General features: G+C 47.3%; 1 protein-coding gene across 1 annotated transcript in view; it reads left to right on the forward strand.

Annotated features, from left to right (window-relative positions):
* kif19 (kinesin family member 19) overlaps positions 1-19,293 on the forward strand; it is a gene marked incomplete at both ends in the record, with an annotated part of 37,022 nt that overhangs the window by 17,483 nt on the left and 246 nt on the right. The window contains 17 exons of the mRNA XM_084485592.1: positions 2,521-2,631; positions 4,423-4,510; positions 5,681-5,817; positions 7,812-7,937; positions 8,578-8,772; positions 11,209-11,355; positions 11,914-12,036; positions 12,316-12,472; positions 13,165-13,339; positions 13,914-14,112; positions 14,542-14,812; positions 15,640-15,764; positions 16,130-16,293; positions 16,488-16,593; positions 17,345-17,468; positions 17,998-18,413; positions 18,890-19,058. Coding sequence (XP_084341718.1) covers positions 2,521-2,631; positions 4,423-4,510; positions 5,681-5,817; positions 7,812-7,937; positions 8,578-8,772; positions 11,209-11,355; positions 11,914-12,036; positions 12,316-12,472; positions 13,165-13,339; positions 13,914-14,112; positions 14,542-14,812; positions 15,640-15,764; positions 16,130-16,293; positions 16,488-16,593; positions 17,345-17,468; positions 17,998-18,413; positions 18,890-19,058 — 2,833 coding nt within the window. The remainder of the gene's footprint in view (positions 1-2,520; positions 2,632-4,422; positions 4,511-5,680; positions 5,818-7,811; positions 7,938-8,577; positions 8,773-11,208; positions 11,356-11,913; positions 12,037-12,315; positions 12,473-13,164; positions 13,340-13,913; positions 14,113-14,541; positions 14,813-15,639; positions 15,765-16,129; positions 16,294-16,487; positions 16,594-17,344; positions 17,469-17,997; positions 18,414-18,889; positions 19,059-19,293) is intronic.

Raw genomic sequence — 19,293 nt, forward strand, 5'->3', positions numbered from 1 at the left:
AAAAAATAAGAAACCGTAAATATTGCTTGGAGTAACACTGGAACGTTTGACACAGAGGAACAAAAAGGAACCGGCGGAGAGGTTCATCTGCTTCTCGCCCGGGGACTAGACAGTCCAAAACCTCCTTCAATCTCGGCAATGACGCGGACGGTCAAGGTCCGTAAACCGCCACACGTCTGCTGCTCCTCCCAGAACGCTCCAGTCAGCAGTGGGATCAGGAAGGCGATCGGGGACCTTTCAGTAGGAAAGCTGGAGGGTTGGAGCTCGTAGGCCAGGGAGGGAACACTGTGTAAGAAAGCCCTGGCACCTTCCTGGATGACCGCCGTGTCTCTATGGTGGGGGGACAGGGGGAGCTCTGGATGAGAGGACTTGGTTGTTTGAAATGCCAGGCTAGCCTCTTCTGGGGGTGTGGGAGCTGGTAGTCCTTGAGCTGGGGGGGGTTTTGGGCTGCCGAGGTCAGGTTATGCAGAGTCTCTTTGAGGGCCTGGATTCGGTGGCCTTGATTGCCCTAGAAATGTAAACGATTACTTATCATGGTATGGATTGGTTTGTGTTTCAAAGTGGTGAGAAATGCAAGCTGTGAGCGTCTGGGATGTGTTGCAAGAGACTAGCGCGATGAGAAGTACGATTAGAGTGTGAAATGGGAATCATTATGATCAAAGCTGACAGATCTGGCATCAATCCACAGGACCCACAAACAGCAAGATGCCTGATCTAACTCTACTGTCCTCAACCGCACCTGATCTAAATGAATCTGTTCGCCTCTACCTGACCTGATCTAACCTAATCTACTGTCCTCAACCGCACCTGATATAAATTAATCTACTCTCCCCTACCTGACCTGAACTAAACTTATGTACTCTTCCTCTACTACCTGACCTAATCTAACCTAATCTACTCTCCTCTACCTCACCTGATCAAAACAAATCTACTATTCCTCCCTGACATGTGTCCATGTAAGACACTTTTTTGGTTGAAAGTGTAAAATGACTAAATCTAAACTAAACTACAATTAAATGGTTAGACAGTAAGTAAGCAGAAGTGAGAGAGTAGGAACTAATGTATCATTGGATCCTCTTGACCTTATGTCCTTCTGTCCTTCCCTTTATATCCTTCTGTCCTTCTGGCCCTTCTCTCCTTGTTGTCATTACCTTGCCTCCTTCTCGTCTTTATTCTACCACAATGCTTCACCGCCTTGTGTATCTGCTGTTAAAAAAATATAAGAATAGCCTACCCAACCCACTCAACTCTCCCCCTCCCGTCTCTCGCTGTCCGCTCTGATTGCGGTCCACGTAGGGCCGTCTTTGTAGCCCTCCTCGTCCGTAATTGCAAGTGTATTAAAAGTCAGATCTCTCCCCTCCTCTTGAATTTCAAATGGAGAGGCTTCAAAGTGAAGCGGCTTCGCCGGATTGAGGGGTCATCAAACGCAGCCGCTCACTAGCGCGCCGCGTGCTTCACGGGCCCACTCCACCCGGCCCGCTAAAACCGAGCCGGGCAGGTCGTCCCTGACCACCCCCACCCCCCTGGTCCGGCTCGTGGAAGACCCCTAGCGTCCGCGGTGGAGCCTTGAAGGGCCCTCAAGAACAGCTAACCATTTCCTTTTCCCTTTTTATTATTGCAATTGCTAATCACAATTGCTAATCATAATTAATAGATCTGGTTTTATGACATTATTTTCGAGAGCGACTGCGTGGTCGAGGTCATTATTACAGTGATTATATTGGACCGTTCTGCTGGGTTGTTTACTGGTGGCAGGACCCTTTCAGAGAGCTGTGATTGGCTGCTGTCCGGTGGTAGCTAATAATAGGGGTTAACAGAGTCAGGTGTTTCTGTGCCCAGCTCTGCCCGAGCGGAACAATGCCCCTGATCTACCAGCGCTCTCCATTTTCTTTGAAATGGGCCATTTTGCTCTGAGTATCGAGAGCACTAGCTCTCTGCTTGGATTGAAACAAAAATAATAATAAAACCAACTAATCACAAAACAAACAGACACCTGTACACCTAGCAATCACATTTCCACTGCTCCATTGCAGCATGATTGCTAGGTTGATTTTGTGTTGTGCTTAATTGCACATAACTGTCAGGCCGTACCTGACAGTTATCGCCAACCTTGGAGCGGGGGCCGGTTTTGAGAGATTATAATGTTCAGAAAAATGGAAATGAATGTGAATGGACCAACAGAACAGTGACAGATGGCTAAAGCGGCAATTACATTAAAATACCGACATCTTCTGACGTCAGATCGTCTGTGGTCACTGTTCTGTTTCTCCTTCTCCTTCTTCTTCTTCTTCTTCTGCTTCTTCTTCTGCTTCTGCTTCTGCTTCTGCTTCTTCTGCTTCTTCTGCTTCTTCTTCTGCATCTTATTCTTCTTCTTCTGCTTCTGCTTCTGCTTTTTCTTCTTCTGCTTCAGCATCCTCTCGCCATCTCCCCATGTTCCCCAAACTAAACACCATCTTCTCTCTCTCTCTCTCTCTCTCTCTCTCTCTCTCTCTCTCTCTCTCTCTCTCTCTCTCTCTCCAGATGGTGGTTCTCATGGACCCAATGGAGGATCCCGATGATATCCTGCGTGCCAACCGCTCCAGGGAGAAGACCTACATGTTTGACGTGACGTTTGATTACCTAGCCAATCAGGTAAGTCCTACGGAGGCACAAGGTAAACATCCTGACAGTTTGCACACGCGGTCTCGCGTTGCTGCTAGGCTGGGGCTGAAAGCGTGGGGTTAGGAGTTGGATTCCCAAGCCAGGCTGTGAATGCATGCACTCACGGTTTTGTAAGAAGTGACACTAAATCACATATCAGTTATATTATTATATTATATATTGGTAACACTTTACAATAAGGGTACATTCATTTATCATCAATGAATATTATCTGACACAGCAATCAGCGTTACAGTTTTTCACAATTGCTTAAACACATTTCCTGATAGACTACCTCACTTTCTCAAAACACTAATCACAAAATTTCAAAACTCCTCATCCTCATCCTCATCCGCTTATCCGGGGTTCTCTTGCAAAAGCACACTTTGCCCTCAAAACAGTGTTAACTCTTCACTAAATGGTATTTTCTTTTCAAATGACAAACACATACATCATATGAGTAGACATTTCTAATCACCCATTGAATGGAAAACACTATGAATGCTTCATCAGTATTATGCTGTTGCATGTTCAGTATTACACTGTCACATTTTACCATATAATATAATTTTACCATATAATGTTTTTAAGTACACTCAATAATACACACAAATAGAAAACAACACAGAATACTTTACAGTAACAACAAATACTGTATTTGTATCCAAAATGTGCAGTCTACTGTAAATCACAGCAAACGTGAAAACAGGATGAAATGAAAGAGATAACAGAAAATAGGCAATACTGTAAACAAAACTGAAAATCTGAATGAATGAATGAATCAACGAATGAATTAATTTTTATTGGTCGTAACCAAAGGGTAGGGGCAGAAGCAACAGCTTCTTCAGCTTATATCAAGCCCCCCCTTCTCACATTTGTAAGAGTAACAAACAAATGTCATACACACAGTGTGTTTGCATATACATGCATACATTTACCTACATAGATACATACATAGATACATACATAGATACATACATACATACATACATACATACATACATACATACATACATACATACCCATAAGGGTCAATATTTATATCCAGTACATTTCCACCATAAGATGGATGATATCCTAAATAATGATGATAACCATAATGAGAATAACGATGTTCATCATCATCACCAACATTCATTATCAACATTATTCTCATAGAGTGATACTACTCAATGTCTGTACTTACCTAGTGTCATGTCTTTCTTCTGTGACCCTTCTATAGCAAATTGCAGATTGCTAATTGTACAGTTCAGCAGAATTGGTTTTGCAGTTGGTACATGAGTTTCAGGTTGTACTCATTGTGTCTGATGTTCCAATTAATGTGTTTAAAAACTGTAACTAACTTTAACTTTAACTCAATTTAGTGTTAATTAAGTGTAATTCAATAATCTACAAATGGTGTTTATGTTAACTAATGGTGTTAATGTTTACTAAGGTAATGGTTTTAATCGAATTACCTAAGGTATTAATGTATACATGATTTATTATTTTTCCTAACTAATTACTACTTATTGCTAACGGTTACTAAACCATTAGTTAACTGTTAAATAACTCAATTTTTAGCTAATGCTTATGACTGCATTAATTATTAATTGATGGTTACTAAACTTTTAGTCAACTGTTTAATAACTATGTTATTGTTAGCTTATGCTTATAACTGCAGGAACTATTGTTAATGGCTACCATAGTACCCTTATTGTAAAGTGTCCCCTATACATTAACGACAATGTACACACACTTCTCTGTATCTCTTACTTCCTGTGTGTGGTGTGTGTGACGCAGGAGGAGGTGTACCGCGCCACCACCAAGGGGCTGATCGAGGGGCTCATATCAGGCTACAACGCCACCGTGTTCGCCTACGGACCCACAGGTGGGTCTACACAGGACAGAGTGCCTGCCTGCTGCCACACACACGCACGCACGCATGCACACACGCACAAAAGCACACACACACACACACACACACACACACACACACACACACAGAATATGTAATCGGGCACACACACACGTAAGACATTTCCTACCATTTTGTGTGTGTACATTCTGATTCTGCTTTCATCTTTGCATGTGGTTATCCCTCATTTCTGCATGGTTTCCATTCTATTGACCCCGTTCTTTGTCCAATGTAGACATTTCAATAGCCATAACATATGAAGTCTATTCTAGTTGGCTTCCATGGAGAAGCAGAGCACTCACTGACAAATGTCATTATTATTTTCCTCCTGCATATAAATCAGCACTTAGTCTGTCTTGGTGGGGGAATGACTCACCTTGCTCGTTCAACACTGTGTCATTCAGGAAGTAGTAATTGCTGTAATTTGCCTCTGGGTCAGATTATAACAGCAGGCGAGTGCAAAGCGAGGCCCAGGATATCACCGGGGGAAAAGATCCTGTGATCCTCTCTAGGAAAGGGTTTGTAGCGTGTTGATGGGGAACTGCGCGAACGAAAAGACGTCCCAATATCTAAAATCAAACCCACACCCTTGGAACGCTGTTGACCACTTGAGCAAACAATCAGCATCCTTCCACGAGGCTGCTGTGTGAAAAGAGAATATACAGCCTGAAGGGTTTCAAAGTGATCCAACGACAAGGGTTTCAGAACAGGCTGTTCCCGTTTTAATGTTGTAAAGCACACAGCGCTCACCTTAAATTTGATTTTGAATCGTGGTGCCAGTCTTGCCAGTCAATTCCATTAGATGTCTATCCGGTTATCGGCCAGTCAATGACAGTAGTGCCTTTGGCAGGAGCAGGTCAAGGTATTTGATTCTAGGACATTTTCTTTTTGGTGAGATTGTACAAACTCGACAATCTGAAAAGGTTCATGGAACTATTTCACCTTATAATGTTTTCTCTTTGTTTGCTATGGGAACAAAGGGCTACTCTTAAATATCTTCATTGTGTCTCTTGTGTTTTATGCAGGAGTACACACTAGTACACAGTACAGTTCACTACACACTGACTTACATTGAGTCTAGATACGGGTTAGAAGCAAGGCTGCTTACCGGAAGTCTATAATCATCTTTTATTTTATTTTCAGGTTGCGGGAAGACATACACCATGTTAGGGACCGACAAAGAGCCTGGCATTTACGTGCGGACGTTGAACGACTTGTTCAAAGCCATCGAGGAGACCAGCAATGACATGCAGTACAGTGTTACCATGTCCTACTTGGAGGTAACGACAGTCTCATCCGTAAGGACATTCCATGGACATCTTGGCGAGTATTGGTGGCGCGTGTCTGAGCCACAAACTTGTGGCCAACTTGGTTCAAATTGATTCATGTGGCTGGCGTCGCTGCAGTTGCGCTACCTCTTTGTAGAGTAATCACTTTTTGCACTGATCTCTTCCCTGGTTGCTAGGCGCCGACGTTGTCAGGCGGGTATCATTTGGTGGCTGATTATTTCAGCTTCACTTCCTCACACTTAAACCGCACCGACCCGATCTGCAACAGCTTGCTGGTTCTCAACTTCTGCAGCGAGGACAGGAGTGTTGTCTGTGTCTGCGTCAAAACTGTAGTTCACATTACTGTGGCCATCAAACGAGATGTTTCCTTGGCATTTTATTTGAACTATTATTAACTATTTCAATAGAGACCTGGTCTTAAAGGTCTTAATACATTTGATACATCAAATTAACCAATAGCCATTTTTATTAAGAATTAGCCGTTTTATTTACACAAACATGTATTGGTCAAATCTAAAGTTAAGAATAGTTAAGTTAATTAAATTGCTTCTTAGCGTCAGTAGCACAAGAGACATGCTGTTTATGACCTACAATCACCATTAAACAAAGTTTGACCTGCTCTGCAATATTTACTAAGCTGTAACTAATGAGTCTAATTCGAGCAGTGGCAGTATTGGCTGAGGGGTAATCTAAATACGATACGATTGGACAATGATAAGACTGTTGCTGTGTGTCTGCCACATGAGTCCTTTATGCTGCAACCATCTTAATCACCCACAAGGACATATGGAATCAATAAGCATGGTTTGCTAAGATACCCTCAGTGACATTGAATACAATTGGGCTCAAAACATTAGTCATTTAAGTCTCCAGCTGAACTATAATAGCACTCCTGATAACAAGATTGACGGTGCATTATAATAATAATAATAATATCATTAATTATAGTGCTGGTTCTAAATGTGCAATATGTTGTAAATTCCATGTTGTCAAATGATAATCCATAAAAGCTTCCCCCGCAAAGCACAATGAAAGAAACAAACCGGAACAAAAGATTGCCCACAAAACATCCAGCAGACGCGCTTGAAAGCCCCGTGATTACAGTGATGTGCGACGCTGACATTCTGTTTCATAGGAGAAAAGAGTTTGCACAAGACCAAAGAAATTGCACTCCACTCTCTTCCTCTGCCGCAGCACTCCAAAGTTTGGATGACTCTGGATGAGGGAAACTAAACGTCTTAGGCACGTGTCAAACCCTGAACCAGAGAGAGCGTAGGAGCGCTATCTCCCCAGGCTTGTTCAGAGAGCCCCGTTCAGCTGGGGTGTTTCTGCTGGAGACGAGTGTGTTGTCTGCCGTTTCCAGGGATCACACCGTCCCCCGTCCCCCCCCCCCCCCACCGCCCCGCCCCGCCCTGCCACGGAGGTCAAGTCGTGTTTTACGGCCGGGCTCAATGAGCACACAATGAGCTCTCTGCTCACCTTCTGGACAGAACAAAGGGTGGGAGAAGTGACCTTCTGACAAAGTGCTGCGGACAGCCCATGCCGATATAAATCTGTGTCGTGCAAATAAAAAAACAAAGGACAAGAAATATAATTGACGAGCAGAAATCCCAGCCTTCACAAACGTCCATACCGCCACGCATACACGTATGCACACACGCTCACACACACTTTTTCTGAAGGAAAACATCCTCAAGAATGTATAAATCTTTTGACCTTCCCTTACATTGACAGCACGACGACTGAAGGAAAAAAAGGATATAGCTCTTTTTATTCCTTCTACTTCTTTGCTCGCGACAGACGTGCGTAGGCAGCCTGGGTATCCGTCCAACAACCTCACCAGCCGTTCGCTCGAGTGATATTGAAGGAGAGCTTCCCTTTGCACGTGTATTCCATTTGACCCCGGGCCGACCCCAGCCCGGCTGTTAAACCCACAGCGTCACGCAGGTCTTGCTGATTCCCCGGGTGTTGTGTCGTCTCCGTAGATCTACAACGAGATGATCCGGGACCTGCTGAACCCGTCCTCGGGCTTCCTGGACCTGAGAGAAGACTGCAAAGGCGGGATCCAGGTGGCCGGGATCACCGAGGTGTCCACCATCAACGCCCGCGAGGTGAGACTTACACACGCACGCACGCACGCACGCACGCACGCACGCACGCACGCACACACTCCACACACACACAGGCTCGCCAGACGGAGTAGATATAAAGGCACGACTTCAGGTAAACAACATAAGGATTAAACATTCATAATAGCAAAGTTTATTGAGCAGAGAAGAAAGATTTGGCAGAAGAGTCCAGGCAACAGTTGGCTGTCATCAAACTCGCAGCCAATGAAATTGAGGTTGATTGAGCCTGAATTTCCGCTCTGTTCTGCTAGTAACCAAAAGTTCTCGAGGACTTTTTTTCAACAAAAACCTTTTTCAACTGACATTTCAGGTCTGCACATTGCACACTTAACATTTATAAATGTCCTCCTAGATACTATTAGACTACTGCTAGACGATTCTATCATTTAGCAGCATTCATCCGCCACTATAACGCCATGCAGTGAATTCAGACACATCAACACTGGTAGAAATCAAACCCGGTTCTTTCACCGGCCGCCATGCCAGACCCTGTAGCCGTCGCGGCGTGGCGTGCCGGCGGCGGTGGAGCGCGGTGGAGGCGCGGTCACACCCCCCTGTGGGTGTGTCGGGGGTGTAGGTGGTAACTCCTAGGTAAAGGTGGTAACCCCTCGCCCCCCGTCAGATCATGGAGCTGCTGGTGCGGGGCAACAAGCAGCGCACCCAGGAGCCCACGGCGGCCAACCAGACGTCGTCGCGCTCCCACGCCGTGCTGCAGGTGGGCGTGCGGCAGCAGAGCCGCTGCCGGGACGTCCTGCAGGAGGTCCGCTTCGCCCGCCTCTTCATGATCGACCTGGCCGGGTCCGAGCGAGCCGCGCAGGTGCGTCTCTGCGTTTCTGTACACCTGGTGTGTGTGTGTGTGTGTGTGTGTGTGTGTGTATTTTTGTGCGTGTGGGTGTGCCTGTGTGTACATGCCCGCATATGTACGCACGCACGCATTATGGGCCCTATTTTAACGGTCTGAAACGCAAGTATGAAACGCCAAACGCAAGTAGCTTTGTGGGCGGATCCCTGGCGCTGGCGCTGTTATATCGGCGGATAATACCAGCGCATTTGAACTTTGACGAGTTGATATTTTGACAGAGCGTTTGCAGTCTCCGCTGAGACAGATGCACGACCACATGAATTTCAAACTTCAAATGGCTCAGTTTATGGCCAAATAATAGGCCTAATTCACACATGGACTAGTGTTTTATTCTACAACTTCAGAAACACTGAGTCATTTAAATTTCGGCATAGAGAACTTAACACATATACGATATGCGGTCCTGTGGCCGCAACTGTAGGACTATTTAATGATATGAGGCAATACATTAACAAACATAGTTTGTTACCAGTATTGTATACATTATCGTTATCAACTTGTGTTCATAATGTGCATGTGTCCCCCCTTTACAATACATTTCCATGAAGTGTATTATGTGTTACGTGTTTAGTTTGCGTGTGTTTAAACAGATGGGTGCACTGGGCGCCAAACTTCACCCGCATTGATTCAAAATTTTAAACATTCTCTTGCGGTAAAACTATGTTTTCTCACAATCAAATACTCATCAATCCTGAAAGTTATGGGCTTGTACACGATGTCTGTGTCAAGAAAATATGTGTTTGCTGTATGGTGTTAGCAGATGCATTGATTTAAAATAATTCTTACCTATTATTACCACCGTATCAGCTGTTCTTTCCCAAATAATTTAACCAACGTTATAATTTGGTTTTGGAAGGCTGGGATATAGGCTACTTTGCTCAATTTTATTATTGTTATTATGATTATTTTAACGCATGGCATTAGCCTACTACAGATTTCATTCATGCAGCCCCTATGGAAAAAAAATGTTTCCACAATCCACATGCTATTTCTATGCAGTTTCACACAGGGTCGTCCCTGAACAGGGTCGTCCCTGGGGGGGGGGGGGGGGGGGGGGGGGGATTAGGATGATTCTAAGGGCCCAGCACTGACAGGGGCCCCCAGAGGACAATTGGTACAACTGGTAATATTATGTAGAAATATTATGTAGAAAGCCAATTGCGCTGGGTGCAAGACAGGGCCCTGAGTGTGTGTGCCTTATTGGTAGATACATGTGGCTGTGGATGATTGTCTGTGGCTGTGTCTTTACACCGGTATGCTGGTTTATTATATATTAGCCGTCACTGAAGCATCATTACAATAGCCCAGCTTTAGACCTCACATCCCCAGAGTCTCTTTCCATTGTGTGTGTGTGTGTGTGTGTGTGTGTGTGTGTGTGTGTTTGTTACACTCACACATAAGTGCTAGAGTGTTACCAGTAGTGTTTCTCTGCAAACATGGCAGTCCTTTCTTTACCCTGGGCTCTGTCACCGCGCTGCCTGGCAGCCATGTTTTACAGCAGTCCATAAAAGGAGATGGCGCTCGCTATATTTACGGAGGGTTCCATAAAACTGAGTCCACATTAACAACGTCTTGTCTATCTGGGCCAACATTAATGGTCAGCGGCACCCAGGTATTACAAGATGTATTCTAACAGTATTTGTTGTTCTTATTAACATAGTGTCCTGTAATTAAAATACTGCTTATGAAGGATTTTCGCTTTTATTCGATCTATCAACATTTTGGGCTGTTATATATATTTTATTTATATATATATATATTTCTGCAGAGCACTTGGTATAAAATGCACGCAATACAAGTATGCTCAAGAGATAAAACATTTCATGGTCGTGCTACTTTCTGCCTTAGGCTTCAGTCGCGCTGATCCGTGATCAGTCTGTGGGTCCACGTTTTCCTCGCCAGACCCCAATGTTTCTGCGACAGACTGTTATGAATGTTTCACTTTTCTTTGCCATGTACTTTAGGCCATGCACATTACGGAGACAGCATTCAGACCCATTCAGAGCACTTATTTACCATGGAGACTGTTTGAAAGGTTAACCAGCCGCAGCCCTCCTTTGACGTATAGCCCATTGGGGGCCTCCATTTTGAAAAGGACCCAGCATAGGCGAGTTTCTTCACTTCAAGGCCATGGGGCACATTTTCTGCCGACCCCTTAAGAAGATGAATGTGTCTTGTACTTGGTTTAATTGAAGGAGTCAGTCCACCGACGTGTTCACAGGGGTGAAAGGCAGGATGTGTCACCCCCTATTGGCCAGGAGTGGAACGACGCCTGTGACCAATGGATTGCCTGTTCATAGTAAAATAGGGGCAGAAGAATTGTAAGGCAACTTCAGTTTGATTTCATTCTATTCTACCTTTCCCCTTCCCTCTCCCCCCTCTCTGTCTCAGACTCAGAACAGGGGTCAAAGGTTGAAAGAAGGGGCTCACATCAACCGCTCTTTGCTTGCCTTGGGCAACTGCATCAATGCCCTGAGTGACAAGAATGGCAACAAGTATGTCAACTACAGAGACAGCAAGCTCACTCGACTGCTGAAGGTAGGTCAGAACCAGATGAAAGGCAAGACCAAGCTTTTCCAATTTTAGTCCAATGTAAAGATGTCTTTTGGAGTATATTTGACCTAATATATAATAATAATACATTTTATTTGGAAGCGCTTTTCAGTCACTCAAAGACACTTTACAGACGAGGATGAAAAATAAGTAATTAAAATACATTTAAAAACACAGAAACACAGAAGAAAACGCAGAAAAGTAGATACATTGTAAATGAAACAGCACAATACAACAGTCAGACAGAACAAAGACAGAATTAGGAAAGTAGTGGTTAAGAATTATAGGCAGAATGGAACAGGTGTGTTTTGAGTAGTGATTTGAATAGTATGAGGTCATTGCAGTCACGGATGTGTTTGGGGAGGGAATTCCAGAGGGTAGGGGCAGCAACGGAGAAGGCTCTGTCTCCCCCATATGGATCCTAACCGGCACTACCTACACCATAATGACACCTAAATATATCTCAAGTTCATTGAGTTGCTTTGGATTGGATCAAAATGTGTTAAATGACTCAATAGTAAACCCAACGTTAACTTTGAACAGGACTCACTCGGGGGAAACAGCCGCACGGTCATGATCGCACACATAAGCCCCGCCTCCCTGGCGTTCGAGGAGTCGAGGAACACGCTGACGTACGCGGACCGCGCCAAGAGCATTCGCACGCGGGTAAGAGGCCAGCGGCACGCTCGATATCCACCCGCCTTTCATTCAGCAGCACATCGAGTTGTATCATGGAGAAGTAAATGGGGTGTCACGTTTCAGGGAGAAAAAGTCCTTTATACCTGTTTGAATAAAATCAATGTTACTACTTAAAAATAAGAAAACACTTCACAATTCCTCAATTTAGTCTGTATTCAAGTAGCTATTTACCGTGATAATGAATATCTCTCTAATGACATGACAACTATGACATCATTCTCTCTGTTTGATCTCTCGGCTCCCCAGGTCAAGAAGAACCTGATCAACGTGTCCTACCACATCGCCCAGTACACCAACATCATCTCAGACCTGCACTGTGAGATCCAGCGGCTCAAGAAGAAGATCGCAGACCAGGCGGGTCCCCAGCTGCACACTGACCGAGCTGACATCCGCAATGTCCAGGGTAACTCCTTCTTCTTCTCCTACTTCTTCTTCTTCTTCTTCTTCTTCTTCTTTTTTCATCTTCTCCTCCTCTTCCTCCTCCTCCTCTTCTGCTTCTTCTCAAAAACCTTCTTTAGCTCAAAATGACCCATAATAGACCAAACAGTGTGCCTAAATGGTTTACAAACAACCTAGTTCCATCTGCAACTCTTTCTTCAGGTCAGACCCCTGGTTCAGGTGGGGTGGACATTCTAAGGGACCTCTTTAAAGGGAATAAAGGATACACCAGTGTTTGCTTCAGTGGGCTATAGATACATTATGTCTGGAAAGTCTCCGGTGATGAAACCATTTTTTCCAGTGTTTATATTGGTTCTAACATTTCAAAAAGGGTCATCTGCGAGTCACAGTGTGAGTTTAAGTAGTATTATTGTAGTGAGTAGATTATAGTATAGTATATCGATTAGGATCCGATAGATACAAACACAAACACAAACCAGCCTATTCAATATGTGTGTAAATGCCAGCAAGACAAGAGAGGATAGCCACTACATTAGCCAGTAGAACTCATAAGTGCGTGAAAATGTTACCTGTGAATCCTCTATCCTCTATATAGATGAATCATTACCTCTCTCTTTCTCTCTCTTTCTCTCTCTTTCTCTCTCTCTCTAACTCTCTCTCTCCCCCTCCCTCCATCTCTCTCCCCCCGCGCTGCAGCCGAGGTCCAGGCCCACTCCAGCCAGCATGGCCAGGCCCAGATGGACCAGCTGAGGGAGCAGCTCCTGGAGGCCTTCCGCCAGCAGATGGAGATGAGGAAGGGCCTGATGGAGCTGGAGAACTCCCACATGCAGATCCAGATCGACACCTCCAAGCACCTGCTCACCATCGCCGAGTCAGTGTTGTTCAGCATTCGCAACCTTCCCTTTTTTCCCCTGCTTGTGTGACATACCAGTGGATTCACTACCTCCAGCCATTGCACGTTAGAATGTGTATTTTTGTGTATGAAACGTATTTTTGATCAAATGTATTTTAAATGAGGACAGCAGGTTCTCAGCGGATCCGTTAAAAACACTGGGGGAACTTCTTGTGTCATTCATTCTACGATATTCAACCGGCAGCTACCTTCATTTAGAGAGATAGGAGTCAAATCTGTATGCTTTGATATTAATGCGCAAGTAAACCCGGAAATAGCTTTTGACGGTTGAGAATGGTACCGCTTGGGTCACACAAAGTGTTGGTGAACATTCCTGTTATTTTGTACTAAAGTTGTTGAGCTCAGGTTCAAGTTCAGGTTTGAGTCCAGGTTCTAAAAACCTTTGACCACGCCCCTCACACTTGCTGTGGAACGCGAAGGCTGAAGTTATCCTGCTAAAACGGGGGTTGGCCCTTTAAGAAGCAACGGCAAGAGACACATGTAATGAAGCCCAGTTTTAAATGTAGATTTGTCCTTTTTTTGGTCATTTTAGCTGGGAGCAAGAGCGAAGTCGGCGCCGAAAGAAGTGGCGCTCCGAGTCGAGGAAGGAGAGCGTGAACAAAGACGACAGCGAGAAGGACTCAGACTGCCCAGAGTCCCCCCCCGACAGCATGGAGACCCAGGAGGTGGTCCTGGCACGGGAAAACCTGGTCTCACTCATGGCCGAGCAGAAACGCATACGCAAGCAGAAGGCGAGTCTCCCAGTTAGTGTTTTTTATCGAAGCTGCTCGGGCCAGAAGACCTGAAAGCTCTTTCATCTACATTTTCAGTACAACAGTCGATATCTATTCCTGAATACTTGAACAAGTAACACACAGACTTGTGTGTTCTACATGTGATGAGGTATCGGACCCTGATGTGCAAATGTATGAATGGGTTTCATTCATACATTTTGCGTTTCGTTGCACATATGTCAGTAGTGGTTAGGAGCGTCTCATTTCACTGCATACATCATCAGCAGTGGTAAGGAATCGTCTATAATTTCATTGCATATATCATCGGTAGTGGTTAGGAATCATCAGCTCATTTCACTGTATATGTGACAGTCGTGGCAGCCGTCCTGTGGGCGTCCTACCTGCTCGTTAACGTCACGTACCCCCCCCACCCCCCCTCCCCAACAGGGTCTTCTGGAGCGGCGGTTCCTGGAGCAGCGGGAGCGGGCGCGGCGCCTGGAGGAGCTGCTGCCCCGCAAGGTGAGCTCGGAGGAGCAGCGGGAGGTGCTCAGCCTGCTGTGCAAGGTGCACGAGCTGGAGATCGGCAACGCCGAGATGCAGGCGCACGCGCTGCTCAAGGACAACGTCATCCGCCAGAAGAACTTTGTGGTGCAGCGCTTCGAGCAGCACCGCCACCTCTGCCACGAGATCATCCAGCAGCAGAGGCAGTTCATCATCGGTCAGTGGTCCCGACGTGGCGGAGCTCGGTTTCCCCTCGATTTATTCGTTGCTGGAGCCTTGTGAGACCCGTCCAGTGATTCCTGATGTGATCGTTATCCGTCTGGCCTTGGCTCGGCAGTTGTTTATTTCCGAATATAACCACGGTTCAAAAGACTCTCTCTGGCTCTCTGGGCTCTTGTTGAATCCAGTAGGAAGTGAAGAAAGATATATTCTCCACTGAGAAGAGCCTGTTGGTCATATGACATCATTATTCAGTCTATTTTGTATGAAAACTGTTTTGATTGCTCCGTATGTTGCTACACTTTGCCTGGGTGCTGCTCTTGTATTTATTTGAGTGTGGAGCTCCCTGTTCCTCATGCACTGATTGGTCCTGTCATTTAAACATTTCTTCAACGCAAAACAGAGAGAACCTTTAGAAATGGCAACCATTTGCCTGTATGAAATGTACTGCAAAATTAAACCAAGTTTTTCCAAATTTCATTATTTAACCAGATAGCTGCAGGAGAGATTTTCGGCCTGTTAGCCTTTGTATCGCTCTATCTCTCAAGTGTTAGTAATATTTCTGTCCTGTGTTTCTGCTCTGACACACAATTTTCCTGTCTGGGATTTATATAGAACGTCTTATCTTAGTTGCGTATGTTTTTGTGTGTGTGTGTGTCTGTGTGTGTGTGTGTGTGTGTGTGTGTGTGTGTGCATATCTGTGTGTGTGTGTGCGTGTGTGTATATGTGTGTTTGTGCTTGCGCGTGTGCTTGCGCATGTGCGTGTGTGTGTGTGTGTGTGTGTGTGTGTGTGTGTGTGTGTGTGTGTGTGTGTGTGTTCTCTAGAGCACAGCCTGCTGGTCCCCTCTCAGCTCCAGGACCTGTATGAAGTGTACATAAGGGAGCTGGACGAGGGGAACCTGGACCGCGCCGTGGCTCTGGATAAAGTCACCATCGGACCGCCCACCAGGGTACCTGTCCTCCAGACCTAGCCTTCAGAGGGCCGCACCGGTCTGGGTGACCAAACCATCAGAACCTCCTTCGTTTCGATTTCTGACAGGAACGCACATTTCTGACAGGAACACACTCACGCTAAAGGCTCTCGGCAGAACTCATACAACAAAGTTCGCTCAGTGATAATGGACAACGGTATATATGAGAATAAGGGTAACATATGTATTAACGAGGCCAAGAGAGACGGTTGCGCCGGTTCGATCACCCAGACCCGTGTTGTCCTTTAAACGTTCGCACACTTTCTAACCAACATGGAGGAATAAAACGTCAACATGTTTCATGCATTCATTCTGAACGTTTTTTGCACGGGCCTCGTCTCCAGGAGGGCTCGCTACCAAAGATCACCGCGCCGAGCCGCGGCCGCGCCCCGCTCCAGGACCTGGACTCGGACCAGGACAGCGGGCGCACGGCGGGCTCCAGCGGCAGGAGGGGCCCGGCCAAGCTCCGCAGACACACCCTGCCCCCGATTCTCCCCGAACCCGAGAGGTAGGAGCGGCTCGGCCCCGTCGCAGAGGCTAGCGTAACGCGACACCACTGGGCTGGAAAATAATAAAGACAAAGGCCCTTTGGAAAAGGGCTGGATCCCATTATGGCCGTTAGGATGTCGTTGTGTTATGTATCGTGTCTGTTAGACTCACAGCCAGGGGCGCTCTGCTCTCTGTCCTTCCTCTTTCTACCAGTGACAATAATCAAGTGTTAAAGAATAGCCCCCATGCCAGGCAGTTCAAGAGCTCCGCTGTGATGACGCCTCCGCCCATCCACATCAACGGGCACGGAAACAGAGAGGTAGCGAGACGGGACGCTGAGCAAGCGATGTGCAACAAAACCAATGACAAGCTCTTGTTTATTTTGCCCACACCGTTTTGCACTCAATTTAACCTCAAAGGCATTAAATATAAGAAAGACTTTGCATAAGAGCAAATGTATTAATTGGAAATTATATAGCATGGTGTCAAATAATAAAAATGACATTATGCTATTATTATTAGAATGACTTGAACTTCCGGGCAAATCTCTTATGGCGTGTCTGTCTCTGTGTCCGTGTGCGTTTCTGTCTGCGTGTGTGTGTGTGTGTGTCTGCGTGTCCGTGTGTGTGTGTGTGTCTGTCTGTGTGTGTGTGTGTGTGTGTGTCCGTGTGTGTGTGTGTGTCTGTCTGTGTGTGTGTGTGTGTGTGTGTGTGTGTGTCTGCGTGTCCGTGTGTGTGTGTGTCTGTCTGTCTGTGTGTGTGTGTGTGTGTGTGTGTCTGCGTGTCCGTGTGTGTGTGTGTCTCTGTCTGTCTGTCTGTGTGTGTGTGTGTGTGTGTGTGTGTGTCCGTGTGCGTTTCTGTCTGCGTGTGTGTGTGTGTGTGTGTGTCTGCGTGTCCGTGTGCGTTTCTGTCTGCGTGTGTGTGTCTGCGTGTCCGTGTGTGTGTGTGTCTGTCTGTGTGTGTGTGTGTGTGTGTGTGTGTGTGTGTCTGCGTGTCCGTGTGTGTGTCTGTCTGTCTGTGTGTGTGTGTGTGTGTGTGTGTGTGTGTGTGTGTGTGTGTGTGTGTGTCCAGCTGCAGCCGCTGGCCCCAGAGGGCTGCCTGAGCTACGCCCGCCTCAGCTACAGTGTCAGCAGCCACCTGGACTCGTCCCCCGAGAGCAGCGAGATGGGCACCGACGCCCCGCTGTCCTACAAGGGTAGGGCCCCGCCCGGCCTCACCGCGCCGTTCAGAACACACACTAGATACACGCCACCTGCTGCTTTAGGAACGTGTAACGTTTTTGTAGTCTCAGGCTTTCATCGTTGACTTTACAATCTACTTTGAAAAGAACAAGTGGAATGGATGAATGGAATGCAGAATGGAACATTGGGTAGCATGAAGGTATCCAAAGGTGTGTGTGTGTGTGTGTGTGTGTGTGTGTGTGTGCCTGCATCTGCGTGCACTCAGGAGGTAGAGTGGGTTGACTTGTAACCGGAAGGTTGCTCGTCTTTCCCCCCGACTCCCGACTCCTAACGTGTCCTCCGAGTGTCGCCGTGTGTCCCCGAGCGAGACACCCGACCCCGACTGTTCCCGACAAGCCGGCCGTCGCCCGGCTGCACGGTTGACACCGCCGTCGGCGTGTGACTGTGCGCATGAACCGTCGTAAGACGGCGCTGGACGAAAGCGTCTGCTAAAACTGAAACGTATATTTACGTGTTTTTTTCCCCCCCCCCTCCTCCCCCCAGAGCGGCAGCAGATCCTCCGGGGGGTCCAGAGCATCGCGGTGAAGGCGGCCCACCGCCGCACCAAGGCCCTGGAGGGGGACGCGCTGCACCTGCACCTGCCCCCCACCCCCTGGCCCCTGGACCCCCAGAAGCAGAAGAGCACCCTGTCCCTGCTGAGCGAGGCCGCGGCGCCGGCCCCCGGGGGCCCGGCCCCCGCGCGCCGGGGGGGCCGGCAGCCCAGCCCCGAGCTCCGGCACGCCACCTCGGACGACACCCTGTCCAGCAGCACGGGCGAGGGCCCCCCCGCGCCGCAGGGCACCTGGACGCGCCAGCGCTTCCGCGCGCCCGCCGCCAAGAACCCCACGCCCCGGGAGCCCGACTTTGAGGCCCGCCGCAAGAAGCGCCGCTCCCGCTCCTTCGAGGTCACGGGTCAGGCAGTGAGTCACTCTGCGCGCCGTGTTCATCATCAGAGGGAGAAGATGAGACACGCGGTGGAAAGGGGCGGCTGTATGTAGGCTTAACGTATTGACTGGGCTGATCCAGCCAATGCTTAAAGTATTGGTCGGTAAGCCCCCCCCCCCCCCCACGCCCCAGGAGAAAGTACCAGGTTCAATCTGAGGCAATAAGAAGGGGTAATGGCTTTGGGAACATCGGACACATGGAATTTTGTTGAAGCAAGCGGAGGGGCGTCACACTCGTTCCAGCTGGGGGTGCGAAAGAAATCGCAAACTACTGCTATGTAAAAACATTTTTTAGCCAGAAGTAGCAGACCCCTCGTAATGCAAAGAATTTGCCCCCGTCTTACAGCTTTCTACGTTTCAGTCCAAATAACACAGAAATGTTACCCAAAACATGTCGCGTTGACACCCACTGTGTTGCTCTTGCTGCCTTGCTCCCTCCTTCCCTCTCCCAGCTGCCCCAGCCCAAGACCCACACTGCCCAGAGGTTCCGTCCCCTGGACAGCACGTCGGACCCCCACCTCCACATAAACGGACAGCCCCAGCCCCCCGTGCTCCGCCCCCAGCCCCGGGGGGTCCCCCCGCTCACCAAAGTCAGGGGGTACCACAGCACCCAGCAAACGGGTAACTCCTCACACAAGAGGCCTCGAGGCCTCCTTTATAAACGTCATAGGTCTTATTGTGGGGGAAATGATCGCTGTACCTCCTGATGACGTCAGGTTTATTGCTGAATTTCAAAACAGGAAGGATTAGTCAGTCAGTGTGCAAGACTCATGGCTCTAAAGGCTCAGTTCTAAAAGTTAAATTCCAAACAGTGCGCCCGCAAGCAAGCGAAACAACCATTCGTGTTTCTCTGTCC

Source organism: Micromesistius poutassou, assembly GCF_964030765.1.
Source record: "Micromesistius poutassou genome assembly, chromosome: 21".
Classification (NCBI taxonomy): domain Eukaryota; kingdom Metazoa; phylum Chordata; class Actinopteri; order Gadiformes; family Gadidae; genus Micromesistius; species Micromesistius poutassou.